Source organism: Pipistrellus kuhlii, unplaced genomic scaffold (assembly GCF_014108245.1).
Source record: "Pipistrellus kuhlii isolate mPipKuh1 unplaced genomic scaffold, mPipKuh1.p scaffold_m20_p_5, whole genome shotgun sequence".
NCBI classification, from domain to species: domain Eukaryota; kingdom Metazoa; phylum Chordata; class Mammalia; order Chiroptera; family Vespertilionidae; genus Pipistrellus; species Pipistrellus kuhlii.
Genome location: NW_023425551.1, coordinates 14998225 through 15019817, shown reverse-complemented (window position 1 = coordinate 15019817; position 21593 = coordinate 14998225). Strand labels below are relative to the sequence as shown.

Sequence of the window (21593 nt, the reverse complement as noted above, 5' to 3'; positions counted from 1 at the left end):
CCTGCACCGCTGCACACTGCGGGCCGGCTGCTTGTCCTTCACGAAGCGCCACACACGGTGGCATTCTGCCAGACCAAGGCTGGTGCAGACCCAGAGAAGTCCACAGATCCTCTTTCTCAGGTAATGACCTGGGAGCAGCCTGAGCTTTGCATATCTTCAAAGCATCTTTTCCCATTATGAAAACTCCACAGTCACCATTTTATTTTAAAAATAAAGCTTACCTCAGCCACTGTGAGGACGCAGTACACGGACTGATGCTCAGGGTCCACGCCTTCTAATTTCATGCCAACTTTAAACCCATTTTTGTTATATGGAAAGGATTGATACTACAATGAAAAAAATGACAGCAGTTTTAGTATTTTTATCTTGAATGATTCATCAAAATTATGAGTAATTACCATTCTTAAATAGTCTTTAACCAAATAAATAGCTTGTAAAAATTCAAAAGACAAGGATCACCTCATGATCCAATGGAAAATGGATAAAGACTACAAAGAGGTCACAGAAAGAAAATTTAAATGTTTTACATATTAGAAAAGATGCTCAACCTCACTCTAATAAAAGTCATATAAAAATTACACAAAAAATGTATTTCACCTGTCAGGTTGGTAATGATAAAAAAAAAAAAAGTTTGATAACACTGTTGGCAAGACTCCAGTGAAACAGATGCACACACACATCACTAGTAAGGATGTATAGTAAATTGCAACCTCATGATATCTATTAAAAAGAGCACTCTCTCCAGCTCAGCAATTTTAATTCTAGGAAATTATCCAACAGAGATAACCACATGTGCAAAATGGCAGGTGTATACAATTATTCATTAAGACATTTACATGGCAAAAGATTTGTGTATCTATCTTCCATATGTACATATAGTATTCCTTTTATGTCTAATCTATAATAATTTAAGGTGTCCCATAAAGGTTGACATATATATCATATATGTGTGTGTCGTGTATGTTAATATATACATGTCAATCCATAGAGGGCAGCTTAAATTACTATGGAACAGATGTAAGACTGCATTTTATGCATTAATATCACAGGATGATAAAGGAAAGAATGAACTGAGATGGAATAATTTCCAAATTAAGTTAACAAAAAAAGCAAAGTCCAAACAACAATATGAGTGACATATGTTATCATTTGTTTAAGAGGAGGAGAGGATTTGGATTTACATGCATTGCTTATCTCAAACACTGATCCACGCTGGCCAGGCCTATACATAATTTTTTTTTTTAATGTAAAAAGGTTATTCCTCAAAGGAACAAAGTTACAGTAAATAATTATATAGAATACTGCTTACTAGTAAATTAAATGTTACTGTAGAGAACTCATTCTAATATTTACTTGTCATACTTTTTTAAAAATCCGTAAGTTCCTACATATTTAACAATATATTGATGGCAGACTTATTATATAGTGTGATTTAATATTATATAATTTAAGGCAAGAGTCAACAAACTATATTCTACGGGTCAAATCTAGGCCACCATCTGTAAGTGAAGTTTTACTGGAATACAGCTATATTCGTTCACCTCTATCCTGTTTATGGCTGCTTTCCAGACAGCTACAGAGCTGAGCTGGAGCGCCTGAGCCCAGGTGCCCACAAAGCCTAAAATGCTTGCTCTCTGGCCCTTTACAGGAAAAGTTTGTTGACCCGTTAGCCCAGGTGCAGCAGCTCCTAGCTAGAACTATACCTTTAACTGATTTTGAATTACTTATGATACTGTATCTTCGCTGTAGCTAATAAAATATAGTACCGTATTTTTCGGACCATAAGACGCACTTTTTCCCCCCCAGAAGTGGGGGGAAAAAGTCCCTGTGTCTTATGGTCCAAATATAGCCTACACATATACTTTAAAAAAAAAGTTTTTTTACTTGCCCGGCTCTGTGTGGTCTGTGTGCTTGCCCGGCTCTAAAATGGTTCTAAATGCTGCTGTTTACTTTACAGGGTTGATTACATGTGTTTATGACTGTGATGTTGGGTTTTAATGCACATAAAATATTTTAGGACACTATTTGTTTCAGAATCTTTTTTTCTTCATTTCCCTTCTCTAAAAACTGGTGCGTCTTATGGTCCGGAGCGTCTTATGGTCCGAAAAATACGGTAATTCATTTTTAGATTTTTGTTGTGATATTACGTAAACCTCAGTAACTCATTCTATTCTCCCGAAGCTACCATGTTGACATGAAATTTCACACCAGTTTTTCTTTTATCTACTCGTTTTTTTAGCAGTAGCAAAAATACCTCTTAAAATGGAGTGAAAGCTGGGTAAGTGCTGAGAGAAAAGAGCATGTGTGTAGCGGTGTGCCTACGCACACAGCTTGGGAGAGAGGGCGGTGTCATGTGTTAACGCTAGCTGTCCCTGCAGATACCCCTCCACATAAGCACACACATGCAAAACAACATGCTTGAGAAACCATCCCAAGTCACAGGTGCTAAACAGACAGCAGACATGGGAGTGCTGACGCCAGACAGTGCAGCAGCTCCAGAGGGGCCGCACCTCCTTGAAGAGCTTCGTTGGCACGGCCACGGCCTTCTCCTCTTCCAGGTAGGATGCCCAGCACCAGGCCTTCTTTCCTTTGGGAGGCAAACCTGAAAGGCAAGTGAGATTAAAATGACAGAATCTCCAAGTCTAAAGCGTTCACAGATGTGCACTGTGAACGCTCACTTCCTTAACTGCTCACAAGGCCTGGCTCTTCTCTTCCTACCACAGCTGGTTCTCAGTCTCCTCCCTTGGCTCCTCTTCCAAGGAAATGGGAGCCACGCAGTGAACTGCAGTGTTATCTGCAGCGATGAGGGTAGAAGAATGACTCAAGAGAACTCAGAGCAAAGAAAGAAGACGCAGTAGAAAGCCACGACGAAGGGTACTGTGGAAGCTACAGGAAGCAGGTGCTTCTAGAGGCAGGATGCTCCAAAAGTAAGAGGACTAGACGTTGAAAACTAAAAACGGCCAGTGCACTGAGTGGTTAGGGAATGGCTACTAATTAGGGTGAAAGGGAAGAAAATCGTTTCAGTGAGGGACAGATTTTGAGCAGCAAAAGAATATATGTGGTAAAGATATGGTGCCAGCTAAAATCAATTTTATTTGGGATTAACTTGACAAATAATGGAAAATAAAAGGAAAATGCAATAGCTGGATAGGTTACAAAATTGGGGGAAAGGTATTTTAAGGATGAGATCTGAACCAGCTAAGGTGGATCTCAGAAAGAGAAAAAAAGTCTGAACTGCTAAGGAGTAAAAATAAATGACTAAAGGATCAAGGTCCCACAGGAGACAGGGCCCTGAGAATAGAAACGAAGGTGAAGGGAGAGAGAGATTAACGACATCTTCGAGGCAAAGTGTGAGTAACTGAGAATTTATTCCCTTTCATCTCGGTGACATAAACTAGAAGCCATCTCCCCCAATGGTAAAAGTTAGGCTGTGTGCTTGAGGCAGGTTGAAATGTTTCAAACGCTTTTCTTTCAAAGCTTAAAAGATGAACAGGCAAGGAATGCATCCATCCCAGAAGAGGAGCCTTGGGGTCACAGTCCTGATGTGTAGGGACAACATGACTGGGCAGGGCGGAAGTAGAGCTGTGCAAGTGGAGTGACCTGACGTGAAGGGCTGGTCAGGCCGATGTGGCAGGTCAGGGGGATAAAGCCCAGTAGGGAAATGACGTGAGTTCCATGCTGAACAAGATGGGAGTTCATCCGCTCAAGTACTAAAGGGAAGGGCCTGAGGACTGGATTCCTCCTGAGGATAAAGTGTTACCAGAAGAACAATGAAAAAAAAAACAAGGTTCCATACTAGGAGACTGTGGTTTGAGAGAAAACATTAAAAACTTAACACTCACACTCTTAGGAAATGAACAAGAACATAGGTGTTAACAAAAGTGCAGAAAAAGATGAAACCTACTGATGCTCAAATAAAGTAAGGTTTTCTCGTGTCTGCCCAGACACTATTCAAACGTTACCAAGTTCCATGTTTCCCTTATCTACTTCTTCAAAACGATAATCTTTATTGATAAAATTTAATTTGAGAAATCCCAAAGTAATACCTTGGCTGCCCTAATGTGCATTACAACTAAGACTAAAATGTCTACCCGCCTGGAATATTTTAAGTTTCATAAAGTTACAAGGAAAGCTTTTTCTTCATCGACTCACCCTGCTTTAACACAGCTGAATCCGCGCGTCTTTTCCTTCGGGCTCTCTGTGAAGCCCTCAGGATTCTCCCATCTTGTTTGTTCTCCTACAATAAGAGAGGAAAACTATGATTTTTTTCCCCCCCCAAAGTTCGTAAAACTGGCACCAATAAAAAATTACAGAGCTATCAGAAAGCATTGTTTGTTTTGTACTTTCTTCAATTTCACTTCCTAAGTTTTAAGGGAAGAAAGAATATATGTAATTTGAGAGCTATGCTGCTTTTGGCCTAAGGTCATCACAAAATAAAAGTATTTCCAAGAATAACTCTGTAGGATAGCAGGGATCCTGCTCCCGCCTACTTGAAACACTTACTTCTCTTAGCTCCTGGGATTCTCTGTTCTAATATTCCTCACACCTCCCCGGCCTCTCTTCTTAGCCCCTTTGCTAGTGTCTCCTCCAACCCAGCCCTCTTCTGGTCTCTATGTAATCTCTTCCCTAAGTTTTAAAGGTCATCTTCCTACCAGATATCCCCGGTCCATTTTCCACACTCATGCATACACCTGCCTACTGGATTTTCACATGGATGTCTCATAAGCATCTCAAACTCCTGATGCCCAAGTAACTCCAGATTTTATACTCCAGCCTTGCCTTCCAGTCTTCAGTAAATGGCATCATTATCCAGTCAATGGTTCAAGCCAAAAGCCTAAGAGCTAGCTCTGATTCTTCTCTTTCCTTCACACACCAACAAACCTACCTACACAGCCCTCTTAGCTCGTCTACTACAATAAAATCCTAACTGGTTTCTCTCATTCCACTTTTGCTCTCACCTGGCAAAGCGAGAGTGATCATTTTTAAAAATATATATTTTATTGATTTTTTGCAGAGAGTAAGGGAGAGGGATAGAAAGTTAGAGACATCGATGAGAGAGGAACATCGATCAGCTGCCTCCTGCACACCCCCCACTGGGGATGTGCCCGCAACCAAGGTACATGCCCTTGACCGGAATCGAACCTGGGACCCTTGAGTCCGCAGGCCGATGCTCTATCCATTGAGCCAAACCGGTTTCGGCAAGAGTGATCATTTTAAAATATAAATAATATCACAGTGTCTCCTTGTCTTTAACATTCCAATGGCTACCCATCACATCCCATCACACCCAGAACACAATGAAAACCCATCACTCTGGTTTACCATAAGGCCCTCCATGCCTGGACCTCTTTAGCTTCATCTGACTCCACTCTCAACTGTATTGTCTTCTTTTATTTCCTCAAACAAAACATGCTCCACATTATTGTAGAAACTTTTCTTTAAGCTTTTCCTCACTTCTAACTTCACCAAGCTGACTCCTCTTTTAGGATTCAGATCACATTGTTCATGCCACCTTCTCTGAGAGGCCTCCTTGACAACCCAACTCAAAATGACCAATCTTCAAGCCCTATTGTAATTCTCAGCAAAGCATGCATCACAGGCTGGCATTTCTCTTGTTTATTTTATTATATGTTCCCTTAGTAAGAATGTAATGTCCCCGAGAGTAGACACCTGTCCTGCTGCTGTGTTGTTCATCCCGCATTCTCAGCTCCTAGAATAGTGACTAGCAAATAAAGGTTATTCAATGTTGATCTTAAGGAAAATGCCTCAAGACCTTCAAGTTCTTTTTTTCCTAAGAACCATTAATATATGCTTGAGGGATGAGATATTTATGTTTTAACTCGAATACTCTGAATTAGTATTCCCTAAATATACCTGATACTGATGTGCCATTTTCTTTCTATTCACATAGTTTTGATGAGATCTGTCTGCAATTTACCAAAATGGGCCTGGGATCTTGCTAGTGAAAGAAACTAACAGTTCATTGTCAAAACTGAAGGTCTACTGTTGTCTCTTTCCAGCAATAAGCACATGAATTCCCATTTCTTCACCCTAAGAAAGGGGTACTATTATTTACAATTCCCATTTTGAGATGAGGACAGCAACAAAGAGAAGGTAGGTAGATAACGTGCTGATGGTAACACAGAGAACTGCTGAAACAGCATTTGAAGTCAGTAACTAGCTGCAGAACTAGTGCCTTTGACCATAATGCGACCCACTTAGGAAACACCCCTGTATTCCCCTAAGAGATACTAACCATTTCATCATCTCTCTCTTCTGCATCCTCCTTGGAGTCTGCTTTCAGAGATAGCTTCGGTTTCTTCTTCCGACTGCACTTAGGGTCTTCCTCCTCATTGTCTTCTCCTAGGTCCCTTTCCTCCTTCTGATCTCTGCTGTTGTAAACCCAAAATAATGACAGGAAACAATACCTATCAAACATCTACATGATGAGTATCAATACGAATTCTTTTAAAACATTACCCTCCAAAGGAAAAATATTTAACCACCAGGATAAATGTGTAGACATTAGACTATCATAGATAAGGTACATGTCAAACCATTATCATGTATTGTGACACTGTCAAGGTTAGAAAATGGAAATTAGCTCCTATGTTAATTTCAAAAGGGGACCAGTACTACTGTTATATGTGAAACAGATTCTCACAAGTTTAAAATAATTTGTCTTTCACATCTGCCACCCATACTAATAAAAGAATCAGTTATTGCCCTGGCTGCTTTGGCTCAGTGGATAGAGCGTAGGCCTGCAGGCTGTTGGGTCCTGGGTTCGATTTCGGTCAAAGGCACTTGACCAGTTGTGGGCTAGATCCCCAGTAAGGAGTGTTCAGGAGGCAGACAATCAATGATTCTCTCTCATATTGATGTTTCCCCCCCCCCCCCCCTCTCGCTTTCACTCTTGCTCTCGCTCTCACTCTCCTTATCTGAAATCAATAAAATAAAAAAAAGAAAAGAATCAATTATTCAAATATATTTCAGTTTTCAGGTCAACTTTAAAACTAAGATTTATCAATTATTAAGAATAACAAGTCCAAATGAAAAAGGCCAAGTGTAACTTTGTAAAATATCAGTTGGCGAACAAAAACAGACAATTCACAAGACTGTGCTAATTAAGATACATGGGAAACTCCAGTGAAATATAAATGTCAAGTCATTTATTTATGGCATATGCAAGAAATACAACTTTTTGGTAATAAGCTGAATTTTTTCAGATAATCCCCAAATGACAAAGTCACACCACTGTCAGTCACAGCTGATGTCACTTTCTCATATTTATTTTTTTAAATATTTTTATTGAGTTTATTTATTTCAAACAGGAAGGGAGAGGGAGAGATAGAAATATCAATGATGAGAGAGAATTATTGATTGGCTGCTGCCTGCATGGTCCACAGTGGGGATTGAGCCCGCAACCCTGGCATATTCCCTGACTGGGAATCGAACCGTGTCCTCCAGGTTCATAGGTCAACACTCAACCACTGAGCCACACCGGCTGGGCATTTCTCGTATTTCTTAGTCTTCCCCTAAATCATCAGTAACATAGCTCATTATGTTACTCACTATGGTCTTCATTCAGTTGATTTGAATCAGCTTTATTCCATTTGTAGAGTTTTAGCTGAGTTACCTAAGAACCCTCCAAAAATAAACAAAATTGCGTTTCAAAAAGCATCAGTATCATCAAAATATGTATGTGACCCAGAGAACTTTAAATACTCTGAGCTGAGAAACTATCAAATTCTTGTAAACAAATGGCTAACGAAGGAGGCAGAAGTTGTACTGCAGGTGAAACACAGGCAATAAAACTCAGATCAGACATGACCGAGGACACCGGGCCGAGGAATGAGATGGAGATTCATTGTTTCCACAGGAAATGTCTTGGAAAAAAGAAGGGCGTGGAAGGGTGATGGATGTCAGAAAGCCATGACCATGGCCTCTAAAACCCATTCTGCAGATGGAATGCAACAAAAACCTACTTGTCTTTGATATGCCGAGTACAATTCTGGCTGCAATAGTTTCCTCCAGAAAGACATTCATCTACGTTGCCATACTGACAACAGTTCTCACAGAATGAAAGCCCTTCTACTTTTACTGGCTCCTTCAACCTGAAGGGCATCCCAGACTTCTCTGAAAAAACTAGAAGATGGAAAGAAGAGAAAAAAATTTAAAACCATGGCAGAACACATTCCAAAATACACTTAAACTTTTTCTTCTAATAATTTTGTTAGCAACACAATAAAAGAATGTTTGTTGAATGAATGAATGATCAAACTCTAGGATTTGGGAGAGAGAAGAGGATGGATGAGCTTGGCAGAAATCACTCAAATCATTTACATAACAAAACAATTCTGCAGAACAAAAAAGCCTGTCCAAGCCTTTTTCCCTAGCGTTTGAAGAAAAATGAAGAAAATTTCATCAGTCACTAAATTCAGAAAATTAAACCGTCAATCTTTACAATCCTATTTTATAAGTGTGTGTCTTTGACAAAATTAAGAAAGGGTTATCCATGTTATTTCATGTTTATTACATTTTGATGAGTAGTTTTGTTTTACTAAATTTGTTAAATCAATGTCTCTCTGTTTTACTTTTAATGTGGCAGATCTCCCAAATCACAATTATCCAAATGGTTCAGGAACGCACATTTCCTGTCGCCTGAATCCTTAGGCTAATCATTCATTCAGCAAACATTTATCAGGCACCAATTTAAGCTAGGCACTGGAAATGACAGTACAGCCCTTGCCCAAGAGAGCTCAGAGTCTAGAAGAGAGGGCAAGCAAGAGAACCGTTATTTGTAATAAGAAGGGACACATGCAGTAACTGAAGCACAAACAGGTTCCAGAAGTAGTACAGGGGAAGACATGAGTCAGTCGGCCTGGGGTGAGGTCAGGGGAGGATCTTCTGATAGAAACCCCCAACAGGGTTTTAAAAGCCAAAGAGGAATTTACCAACTGGACAAAGTGAGAAGCAGCATCCCAGCCAGAAGAAACAGCATGAGCAAAGGCAAGGATGCATAAAGCCACAGGATGTGCTTGGCAGAATTACAGGTAGCTCAGTGCCTCTGGCACTGCCAGAACACAAAGTACAAAGAACAGAACAGAAAGCAAAGAGATAAAGCACGTAGGTGGGTGCAGGCCACCCAGATCTCTGTATGTTTTGCTAGAGATAAAAAGGAATGGTGAAGTGTCAGAGAGGCAATCTACACAAGTTCCTCTAAGTTCAGTGTACAGGGTAAACCGGGTGGAATTAGAAGCAGAATGATTCTTCAGATATGTCTGCATTAGTTCAGGCAACAGTTGGTGAGGACCTAAATTAAGCCAGTGGCAGTGACAATAGATAGAAAAGGCCAGATCTGAGACATATTTAGGAAATAAAAAACCAAGAGGATTAAGTAACAGGCTATGGGGCTGGGGGAAAACACACTCAGGATGACTCCTAGATTTCTTGCTTAAACTGGGTAGTTGGTGTTACTACCAACTGAACCATGTGTTACAGAAGAAAGAGCAGGTTTGGGGGGAGGGGAGAAAGAAATAGAAAATGAGTCGCATTTCAGACATGTGGCGTTTGAGGTACCTGTGGGACATCCGGGTGGAGATGTCCAGTAGGCAGGTGGAAATACGGGCCTGGAGCTCGGGGGAGAGGTCGGGGCTGGAGATATAGATTTAGGAGTCATCAGCATATAGGTGTTAGTTACAACCATCGGAGCAGATGAGAAAAAAAAGTGTCAGGCTTTTGGCTAAATCACCTGGGCAGGCTATTACATGGATTTACTGGATAATTTTCAATTAACCTGGTGCTATGACAGATCTGGCATTAGGAGAGAAGACAGTTAATGGTTATTTTTAAAATATAAATGCTAGTTCTACATCTGCTTCGTTACAGAAATTTACCTAAGCACTAGTGACATGAAGATCACCCAGAATTTTCAAGGTTCCAGCCTACAATAAAACCTTAGATATTCTTATTTTAAAACTTTCAAAAGAAAGAAATGGCAATACAGAGCACCCATTCTTACCTTCTTGAGCAGTTGGCACCATCCAAGTTGTGGTAGCTGTTGCCTTTTTAACACTTTCCATCTCACTCTCATCTGTTATAACTTCCAGGGCTCCAAATTCATTTACTCGAAACTAATGACAACATGATAGACAAAGAGACAAAATTTTACAAAAGTGTTCAGAAAACAGTCATTTAAGGGCTGGCCCATATAGTCTTTAAGAAAAAAAAAAAAAAGTGTGTTAAAAATTAATTAAAACAATTTTATCTAGACTAAAGGCCGGATTCAAGAAAATCATGCAAGTAGGCCTTTTTTCTCCCAACTGCTGGCACTGGCTTCCCTCTAGCACCTGGGACCTAAGCTTCCGTCACAGTCCCGAATTCGTCCAGAAGATCGTCTGAAAGGATATCTGGTCTAATTAGCATATTATGCTTTTATTATATCTAAACTAGAAGCCCGATGCACAAAGATTCATGCAAGAATGGGCTTTCTTTTCCCTGGCTGCCAGCACTGCCTTTCTGCTCTGGCCCTGCCTCTTTCTGCTCCAGTACTGCTTTCCCACATTGCTCAGAGGTCCTGAGTAGCTGGGTCAGTGTGGAACACCTGCATTATCACCATGGTAATGATGCAAGCATCCAGCCCCCAGCCACTTGGTGCCTACATATGCAAATTAACCTGCCCTCTTTATTGGGTTAATTTGCATACTCACTCCTGAATGGCTGGTGGGTGTTGCGAAGGTACTGTCAATTTGTATCTTTCTCTTTTATTAGTGTAGATAAGCCTTCTACCGATATTAAACCCTTTGCATTTTACTAATTTTGGAATTTGGAGAAGAAGGATAGAAGAAAACAGCAAGGTACTTCTTAAGGATATAAACAACCAACCCTCCTGCACCATCCTGTAGAGTAGCCAGCTCACTTATATGGCCTGCAATTTAAACACTATATATATATATATATATATATATATATATATACACACACACATATATATACATATATATATATATGTACCAAATGACTAGAACAATCGGAATGACTGGTCGCTATGACATGCACCAAGGCCTGCTAACATTTCCCAAACGGGCAGGGCTGGCCAGCCAACCTCCTGCAGCCCCTCTCCCTGGTTGGCCCAGTCCCAACCCGGTCTCAATTGGGGTGGGCCGGCTGGACCCCACGTGCACAAATTCATGCACCGGGCCTCTAGTTTTTTGCTAAGACTTATTTTCTTATATTACAGTTTATTTTATAATCAAAATTACTGCTTTCCCAGGAATAAATTGGTCTCACCTAGTTCGGGGAAAAGGAGTATCTCTGTGACAGAAATTATTACTGGCATATCCATGTCATTATATCCCAAGATGTGAAGGAGGAAGGTGGAACCAAGGATATATTTCCTTTCTTTCACTACTCTCTGAATTCTCCATTACATCCCCCCCTAGTCTTCCAAAACAGATGGCAATATCTATGAACAAGTCTCCTAGCTCCAGGCCAATTTTACCACTACAAAGTAAGGGCATTTGCACCATGTAACATAAAAACTCACACATGGAGCCTATCTATTCATGTTGATCAATGTCATCTTAATCAATTTAATAATTTTTTAAAAGTTTTTTTATTATTATTTTTTTAAGTAAGGGCATTTGATTTTTGGGACATTTTGACTCCAAAGTATTGAAAATTTCCTCTCTCTGCATGGCAAACTTCAAATAGTATGTTTCTGTAATAGCCTGGTTGTAGTTGTTGTTGTTGTTGTTGTTGTTTGTGTGTGTGTGTGTGTGTGTGTTTTGAAGGCTGAAGGGGCCCCATCCTCTTTGAAACAGCCAGATTTACTCTTATTCATTAAGTTCAAAGTTTTCTGAATTCCTTCTGTTTTCCAATAAAACAGAATGACATTAGGGATCTACTTATTTTAATAAGTGATGAAGAGCATGAAAGCTAAAATTCAAAGGGGTAATAAAACTTTTTGCTTAAAATTTTTAGCTATTTTTTCACAGAAATATATATGAGCATGCAAATAAATAGTATTTTTAAAAAGGCCTTCCATTTCCTAATCCAAACACTCAATTTGGTCAACATGCCAGTAGAGTGTCTATTTTTACCAAACGACATCAGACTCAAGTCAGAAAAATCATATCTTTCCACCAGGTAAAGAGAGCACCTTAAATTATTTTCTGCACACAGTCCACAATCATTAAATGCTTTCCAGACTGAACAAGTTGAATTAGTTTAGGAAAGTGAAAGTAGTCTTCTCCTTACTACATAGTTCAGACACAAATTTCTAGATAATGTGTACACTTTACCTAGTGTGTTCACCTTCAAATGCCAGTCTAAGAAATCCCAAAAAGTTAACTGGATGAAAAAGACCTAAAAAATAACTTTACTTTTTTGGGGGGAAATTAATTTTAAAATGATCAAGTCTGAAAACAGAATATTTCAAAATAAAGCTGACAGTACCATCTACTGGGCAAGAGTAGAAAAAACAAGCCTTATAATGATTATTAATTAATGACATTAAAGAAAATAATAGAATATCAATTCTAATGAAAAAATTTTAAAAACACACACACAAACACACACAAAAAAATACAGGCATAAACCTTATCATTCAATCCAGGAAAGCAATTTTCACTTTTATTATGTGTTGATGTTAATTTATATTTATTGGACAGTTACAAAATGGGAGAAATAGCATCAAACATTTATAACATTACAAAGCAAGTCTCCTGAGGTGTAAATTTCCAAACTGCTGCTAAACTACAAACCACCCTGCAATTCAAACACCTAGGACGAGAGCACCACTAAGCGGAATCTTCAAATAGAAATTCAGACCTATGACCCCTGGATGCTTTAGGCTCAAATACTTTCAAAGTTAAAAGGTCATAATCCCACAATACACTTAATCCCAATAATCTTTTCCTTCTCCTAATATGTAATGCCTACAACTGACCTATAGGTTAAGCACAGTAAAGATGCAATGGCACTTAGGGAAAACAGGTGACTCCTGTGAGCCAGGGATCCATGGATGGACGGACTTCAAGAGTCAATGGGTCCCATGAAATATACGCATAACTATGAGATTGGCACATATATACTTCTCAGGGGATAGGGCTCATAAAATTCATTGTATTTTCAGAGGCATCCTATCACCCTGAAGAGTAAAGAGCATCTACTCTACTTTATCTCAAAAATTAACCTCAAAGTGTTTTTTTAATGTCTTTTATCATATGCGAAGACACGGGAATCAATGCTCTTTTCTGGCTTCTCAATTTGGATTTACCATGTCTTCTACAATATTACTATTGTAGAAAGTGTTGGACCACCCAGGCTGTTCGGTGCTGTTAACAGGACTGGGCTCCACAGGTGGAATTCCAGTGAGACTGACACCTTCCCCAACAAAATGCTCAGGTTTGGAAGTTGGTAATGAATGGTTTTGAAACCATGAAAACTTGAAATAACCAATTTTCTTTCTTTTCTGTTTTTCAAGTTATTAGTTTTTAACCTAGAAGTCTAAAAAGCAGTGTGAAAATAGTCATCCCGTTCTAACCAAGAATATCAAAATTATAAATTTTACAAAGCGCTTTATTAAAGCAAATTGAGCACATCAGCTGACACTGGAACATTTCCTGTAAGTGGGTCTGATATATCCAGGTCAATCAGAAATAATTACTTCTGCCGAAACCGGTTTGGCTCAGCGGTAGAGCATTGGTCTGCAGACTGAAAGGTCCTGGGTTCGATTCCGGTCAAGGGCATGTACATTGGTTGCGGGCACATCCCCGGTGGGGGGTGTGCAAGAGGCAGCTGATCGATGTTTCTCTCTCATCGACGTTTCTAGCTCTCTATCTCTCTCCCTTCCTCTCTGTAAAAAATCAATAAAATATATATTAAAAAAAATTTTTTTTAAAGAAATAATTACTTCTAAAATACATAAAGAGTAGCAAAGGTTCTGTTTACCTGTCTTGGCTTGAATTGCCTTTAATTGATTCAAGTCTCTATTTTGCTTGTAAAGGCAAAGGGTCTTTGCCTATTTTTGCCTCTATCTTAAATAACAGATTATTAAAAGACACTACTGAGATTCCTATTTTCTTTTATGATTTTTAATGCTGAAATATGAGTTCTACTTACCAATCTGTTTCAAGGGCAAAGATATTTGCTAACTAAACTGGCCTGAACAATAACCAGGCAAGGCCAACTGTGCACCGCAGTGTGGGGAGTTTCCCAGTTGGGCTTCTGCATTACTGCTGCTAGGTCCTGCTCTCTGCTAAATGGCAACTCTCCTTCCTAGATAAGATGCTATCGCTCTCAGGAGTAAATCTGCATTTTACTCAGGGACTCTGAAAGACTGAATCCTTATGGCCCAGAGGAATAATTCTCTGCGGATACCTTTCACACAGCATGAGAAGTTCAAGTAGAGAAATTGTTTTACGGAAAAGGAGCCCTACCATACATCTTCCCTTTCTGCTCACTACCTGCCTGTTTTCAGGGATGGCCCTGAGATATTAATCCAGAAATACTAATTTACATTGTAAAAGAACACATTATGCAATGCTAAGGTTTTCAAACAGGCAAAGCATGATGTGAGAGAGTAAATTTCCTGATTTAATCAAAGTTCTTTCTAATATCTTACATTTGTGAAAAATTAATTTCTCAATCAGTACTCTTAAACTGCTCGAATTTTAATAGAAGGAGCAAGTGAATTATAAATCCTAAGCAATATAATCAATTGGCTAGCCTCTGAATCTCCTTAGATGGAAAGAGTAGAAAGGTAGAAAATCAGTTTTTAAATTATTATTTTAATGGGCATCAAACTACCCACAGTGCATGAAGTGAATTGAATACACGACAACTGTCCAATTAGGTGAGCCTAAAAATAAAATCAAATAACCCAGATTATAAGACCCACTAAATGACTAAATTATCTACTTGTTTTAATAAAAGTAATGGGTTATTTACTATTCCTAAAATCCAATGCTTAGAAAACCTTTGGGCAATCTAAATTTCTTAAGGATGGAAATGATACTCCACTGTTAAAGCTAACCAAACAAGTTACAAATTTTGTCATCTACCTGACACCCAAAATGCCACTCAGAAGGGATTAAAATATACAAGGGGATGAAGCAATGAAAAAGGAAGTGGGGGAGGGCAGTTACACAATATATCGCAAAGCCTGAATAGCTACAATTTAAGTCTTTTATGTACACAGTAGAGGCCCGGTGCATGAAATTTGTGCATGGGGGTGGGGGGGTTGTCCCTCAGCCTGGCCTGCATCCTCTTGCAATCTGGGACCACTGGCTCCTAACCACTCGCCTGCCTGCCTGCCTCATCGTCCCTGACCACCTCTGCCTCAGCTCCTGTCGCCGCAGGTTCGTCTGGAAGGACGTCCAGAATGATGTCCAGAAGGTTGGTTGGCTGTCCAGTCTAATTAGCATATTATGCTTTTATTATGTAGATTTCTTTTTCAACCACCTCATAACCACCTTATGACATAGATCCCATATTTCCATGCATAGATAAAGATTTGGAAACAGGGAATTTAAATAACTTGACAAGGTTCAGGTAGCTAATATGTGGCTGACGTTTTCAGAGTCTGAAACACAGTTCCTTCTTCCTCAAAAATCCCAGGACTCTACTTCCAATCTATCTAATCCAGATGAACAGATGAAGAATGTTAAGAGTAGATAAAATCTTTAGTGTTTGTTTAATCCCTCATTTTACCAAAAAGGAAACTGGCCAAAGGAGACCAGCTGACTTGTTCAAAGTCACACAGACTAAAACTAAAACCAAATCTCCTCTTCAGATTTCAGTAAACCTCACCTAACCCAACTAAAATCTAAGTATGTTTCCTTAAATAACAGAACCAAATCTCACCTGTGAGAATGAAATAGGGCAGGCTTGGCAGCTAAAAGGGGTTGGATTATAAGAAGCCAACATTAGGGGGCAGGAAATTCTATTCAAGACAATACAGAACACCAAGCATTAGAGAGGTAGGCCAACTAACAGCCTGTTAGAGAGATTGAAAGTTCAAACACCTGAGTGACCAAGTACAAACACAAAGTCCAAAAGGCCACAGACAGGTTCAAGGTCCCAGAGATAGGATCAGAGCAAAAGCAAATTTGAAATGAGAGGTGAGGGCGGCTAACTTCCCAGTTGGATGCTTGCATAACCCTGATTCACGGGGCAGCAGATGTGGTCCCTGAGTGGGCCTGGGGGTATGGGGAAAACGGGCAAGGTGAGCACCTAGAAAAGAGGCACATGAAGGGATCACTCTCTGAAGAGAGTTCTCATCCACAAAAAGCAGCCTGGTGTACAGGGGAACCAGTCCTTTTGAACAAGTGATTATATAAAATCCGTATTTACAATGTAAATAATTTAAGGGAGGTAAATAATTCTGTTTATTCAATATTTTAACATTATCCAGTTTTTAAATGAGAAAACTAGGGCCCAGGGAGTGTGTTTACTTAAATTTATAAAGCCCATTGCTACAAAATAGAAGCCAGGTTTTCTCACCGACCACTGCCACATTTGTTGGTCATCATGAGAGTCAAACCTGAGTTGATCCTCCTCGAAGCTGTAACTCACTATCTGCAAAATGAACACATGGCTGTCGAAACACTCCTTAGTCTCCACCCCAAGTGACCAAGGCTTCTGCCAAACCACAAGCATGTCCAACTGCCATGAGAGTTTACTGTAGAGGTCTGAGTATCACATAAAACATACAGCATTGTGCTTAATGTTTTCAGTTCTTAGTTTGCGTACATATTCAGCTTTAATTTTTATAATTACATAAAATTGTACATAATAAAGATAGCTTACCTTTAAGTCACTTCCTGGCAATGTACCTACTCCATCTTTCCAGTCCATAACACTGAATACGTCAAATTCTTGACCACTTGTGCTAGAGGCAGATTCAGTCATGATTTATTTTTTTAACCTGAAGAGAAAAAAAAAGAGAGAGAGAGAGAGAGGGGGGCGGGGGGAAATTCCACATATAAATCAGTTTTTATTTCAGTGGTCATTACTTTAATTTCCCTTATTTACATAATTTTCTTGATCATAACATCTCATGTCCACAGATCTAGAAATAACTACTTCAGAAAATATCAACACTATTGTATAATGTAATCCATGGTAAGTTACAGCAGAAAGATAGTAATAAAATTTCTAAGTTATAAAGTGTCACGGTAAATATTTCTATTCTTAAAAAGAAATTCATTGTTTCATAGCAAATTCACTTGAAACAAAGCATCATGCCCTCGCCAGTTTGGCTGAGTGGATAGAGCATCGGCCTGGGGACTGAAGGGTCCCAGGTTCAATTCCCGTCAAGGGCACATACCTGGGTTATGGGCTCAATCCTCAGTGTGGGGCATGCATGAGGAAGCCAAGCAATGATTCTCTTTCATCACTGATGTTTTTATCTTTCTCTCCCTCTCCCTCCCTCTCTGAAATCAATAAAAATATATTTTGGGGGAAAACACACCAAAGAATCATGATGCCACCCTATCTTATAAAGAGGAAATATGCAAATTGACCATCACAGTGTCACAAATATGGCAGTGCCCATAGCCACAAGATGGCACCACACAATCCCCTCAGCCCCGCCGGAGGGCAGCAGGCGCGTGATGTGGCCGGACCTGCCCTCAGCCCTGCAGCTGCCCAGGGCAGGCCCAAGGCACAGGCAAGCCTCAGATGGCAGCTTTCCAACCGCCCAGGGCCACCCGGAAGCTTAGGTAACCAGGGCTGGCCAAGGCTTGCGCTGCCAGCAGTGGCAGTAGCAGAGATGTGATGGGACATCACCTTGCCCTGATCGCTGGGTTGCCTCCCACCCCTGAGGATCCTGGATGTGAGAGCAGGCCAGGCTGAGAGACCCCCCCACACTCCAGTACATGAATTTTCATGCACCGGGCCTCTAGTAAGAAATAATTCCTTGCCTTCTAAATAGTTTTTTTTTGTTTTGAAACATTGAAAAGAGAGTAGGTATGAATAAAGAATAGAAAATGTTTATAAACAAAAAGGAACCATTTGGATAATAAAAAAGAGCAAGGAATGAATATAATGAATGCACAGTATGATCGACTCTTTCAGTAAATTTACTTAATACAGGTGAAATATCTGCCAATTTGATATTCCCGGAAATAGAAAAAAAAAAAAGTCTCAACATGTACAGTAAACACCAAAACGCTGTGTTAAGGTAACCAATTCAGTTAGCTAAACTAGGATAATGCTTAATTTTCATTTTCTAAAAAGCTGCAAAATAACTTTTTTCATAATCATAGTTATTGGCAGCATTATATTGTTCTTTGAAACTATTTTCTGTGTAGTATGGGATAAAACAAGTTATATTGAGGTCATTGACAAGCAATGGGAAAGATCAATGAGTCCTAAATCTGAATGAATAGTTTTAGTTGCAGCCCAGAGCTCCAACTGTGGTCTCTAAATACCACTTCTGTGAGGTCTTCCTGGAGAAGGTGATTTCCGGCAAAAAATGTGCAAGAAGAGCCAAGAACACGTCAAACAAAAAAAAGTAAACTATCAAGGACAACAGAGGTCAGATCGGAAGAACTCAGGAGCAATTGAAGAGATTCCTGCAGGCCCAGGAAAGGATCCTAGCTGTGTTGAATTGAAACACGTCAAATAAGTTTAAATCCACGAATTCATAATGATATTCAAAACCAAACAAAAAGCAAACCTAAAACACTTTACTGGCCACCTTTGGGGGGGGGGGGGGGGGTGGTGGATGGTAAACAAGTCACAATCTGGGAAAATAAACAAGAATTGACCCTGCCTGTATCATGAGACCCATACAAACTATATCTCAGGGTAACTGATAGTTGGGTGAGAAGAAATTTTCCTTCAGAAAGAATTCCTGCTAATAAACAAAGGAATGTCAGAACTGAAACATAACCATTTGCAACATGTAACAAATTAATGGCTCTAAGAAACAACCATATATGAAGGAGTATTGCCAGGAAAAAACAAAATCGAACCTAATCTGATCAAGTTTATTTACAGAAAACACCAGGAACAAAGGAACACGTTAAATCACACCAAAAAAATATCAGAAGCAAAATTGGGACTGTCAGAAACTCTTTAGTAACATTTCTCAAAGCACAGGTCACAGACCCTGGGGTGCCCTGAGACCCTTTACAAAGGTCCAAGAAGTCAACACTGTTTTCATAAAAATACTAAGCATTATTGCCTCCCTCACTCTGTTGACATGTGCACTCATGGAACAAAAGCATTAGTGGGCAAAGCTGCGGCCACTGTTGTCTTCACCATCCTGCATTCACAGTAAACAAATATCAGTTTCACTAAAGACAATCCTTGATGAAATATTTGTCTTGAAACCTGAATATACATACTATATAATAAAAGGCTAATATGCAAATCAGCCAAACAACAAATGGCCGGTCGCTATGACATGCACTGACTACCAGGAGGCAGATGCTCAATGCAGGAGCTGCCCCCTGGTGGTCAGTGTCCTCCTGCAAGGAGAGCACCACTCAGCCAGAAGCTGGGCTGGCTAGTGCAGCAACAGTGCTGGGAGCCTCTCCAGCCTCCAAGGGGCAGCGCTAAGGACGTCTGACTGATGGCTTACTGATGGCTCTCCTCTGGGAAGGGGGCCTAAGCCAACAATTGGACATCCCCCGAGGGCTCCCAGACTGTGAGAGGGTACAGTCCGGGCTGAGGGACTCCCACTTCGAGTGCACGAATTTCATACCCTGGGCCTCTAGTCTTTTAATATTCTGTGTGATGATAAAGTAGGTACCACAAAATGGTTGGGCGTGCCAAAGCACTGTGGTTGCCTCAAGGAAAAGAGCCTGTGAACTGTTTGAGATACAAGCTGCATAAGCTATTTTGTTTTCCATGGAAAGAGCCATTTTTTTTTTTATTTCCAAAACTATGTTTATTCAGGTTTGAATATTTGGCAAATATTTTGTCAAAAATAAATGAAGTGAGCCTGTCACATCAAGAAAAATGCTGACAGCATTTGTAGCTAATGATACCATTTGAGCATTCAATGGAAAATCAGAATTTTTGAAAAGCGTGTATATCCACCACCAAGAAGCTTGAAACTTCCTAACAGCTAAAGACTTTTCTATGAAGATGGGTGGTAATATTCATGAATACGATTTTAAAATATTTCACAATAAAATACTGTCAACATTTAGAAGCTCTGCACAACGTGGCGGAGCAGTTATTTTCCAAATGACCAATGCTTAATGTTACAAAATTATGCATGGGTAAAGGATCCATTCAAAGTGCAAGATAGACCAATAGATTCTAAAGCAACAAAGTATTAAAAACTGATCAACAGAGCTTCAAACAGCACACTGCAACTGACATTTAAGAAACTATTGCTTGTTGCCCAGGCAGGTGGCTTGAATGGCTGGAGCGTCATCTCGTCCGAGCACATAGAGGAGGGAACTGATCAATGTTCCTCTCTCAATCTCTCTCTTTTTCTCACCAACCCCTCCCTTGCTCTCCCTAAACATATCCTAGAGTGAGGATTAAAAAAAGGAGCTACCACCTGTCAAGTTTTGGTGAAATGTCACAGAAGAATATCCACCATTAAATGAAAATACACCTCCCTTTTCCAACCCCATAAATTTCAACCAAAATAGCATACTGCAATAGATCGAATGCAGAAGCAAATATCAGAATCCACCTATCTTCTATCAAGCCAGAGACATTGAAGAGATTTACAAAAATGCGAAACAGTAGTACTTATTTAGTGTGCTTTTAATTTTGAAACTATGTTTCATTAAAACTGCTTACATACACTAATGTAATGGGTTTACTATTGTGTGTGTTTTTAATATATTTTATTGTGTTTTTTTTTTTTTTAATAGAGAGGAAGAGAGAAGGAGAGGGATAAAGAAATAGAAAAATCGATGAGAGAGAAACATCGATTCAGTTGCCTCCTGCACACTTCCTACTGGGGATGTGCCCGCAACCAAGGTACATGCCCTTGATCAGAATCGAACCTGGGACCCTTCAGTCCACAGGCTGACGCTCTATCCACTGAGCCAAACTGGTCAGGGCCTATTGTTATTTTTAAATAAGTAAATAGTTTAAATTATGTATTTAATTTGTAATATAGTAAATATTGATTAACTGTAATCTATACAAATAATGGCACTAAGAGATTTTCAATTATCCTACCTTATAGGATAAAAACGTGTTTTATTTTACACACACACACACACACACACACACACACACAAACTGGCAAGGAATGAACAAAATATTTGAAAGAGGAAATTTGAAATTTAGATGAAAAGAAATTTAAGAGATATTAATGACAATATCACAAATCAGATATTGTTCGATCTCTGATGTCAACTGTTTTTCGAAAAATAAGATTATAAGGAGAGGAGGAAACATGAATGCCAGGTGGCTATTTGATGACACCTGAGAAATACTATTGCTTTTTCAGAGGAATAATGACAGTGTGTATTTTTTTTTTTTAAGTATTGCATACTATTTTATTGATTTAAGAGAGAAAGGGAGAGGAAGAGACAGAAACATCAATGATGAGGTAGAATCACTGATTGGCTGCCTCCTGCGCACCAGCTCCTGATGGAGTATGTGTA

The 21593-nt window shown here is 39.6% G+C and overlaps 1 protein-coding gene across 9 annotated transcripts in view; it reads right to left on the bottom strand.

The window, feature by feature from the left end:
- L3MBTL3 (L3MBTL histone methyl-lysine binding protein 3) overlaps nt 1-21593 on the bottom strand; it is an 86326-nt gene that overhangs the window by 43297 nt on the left and 21436 nt on the right. For 3 of the 9 annotated variants that reach the window (XM_036414319.2, XM_036414316.2, XM_036414309.2), the window contains exons 3-10: nt 16813-16930; nt 10022-10133; nt 9580-9654; nt 7986-8145; nt 6257-6428; nt 4153-4237; nt 2511-2602; nt 222-326 (exon numbers count right to left, since the gene is read on the bottom strand). In XM_036414319.2, the coding sequence (XP_036270212.1) occupies nt 222-326; nt 2511-2602; nt 4153-4237; nt 6257-6428; nt 7986-8145; nt 9580-9654; nt 10022-10133; nt 16813-16914 (903 nt within the window). In that variant the 5' untranslated portion in view covers nt 16915-16930. Of the gene's footprint in view, nt 1-221; nt 327-2510; nt 2603-4152; nt 4238-6256; nt 6429-7985; nt 8146-9579; nt 9655-10021; nt 10134-16812; nt 16931-21593 lie in introns of those variants that run through there. The other 6 variants (XM_036414311.2, XM_036414313.2, XM_036414314.2 and 3 more) reach the window with 6 other exon arrangements.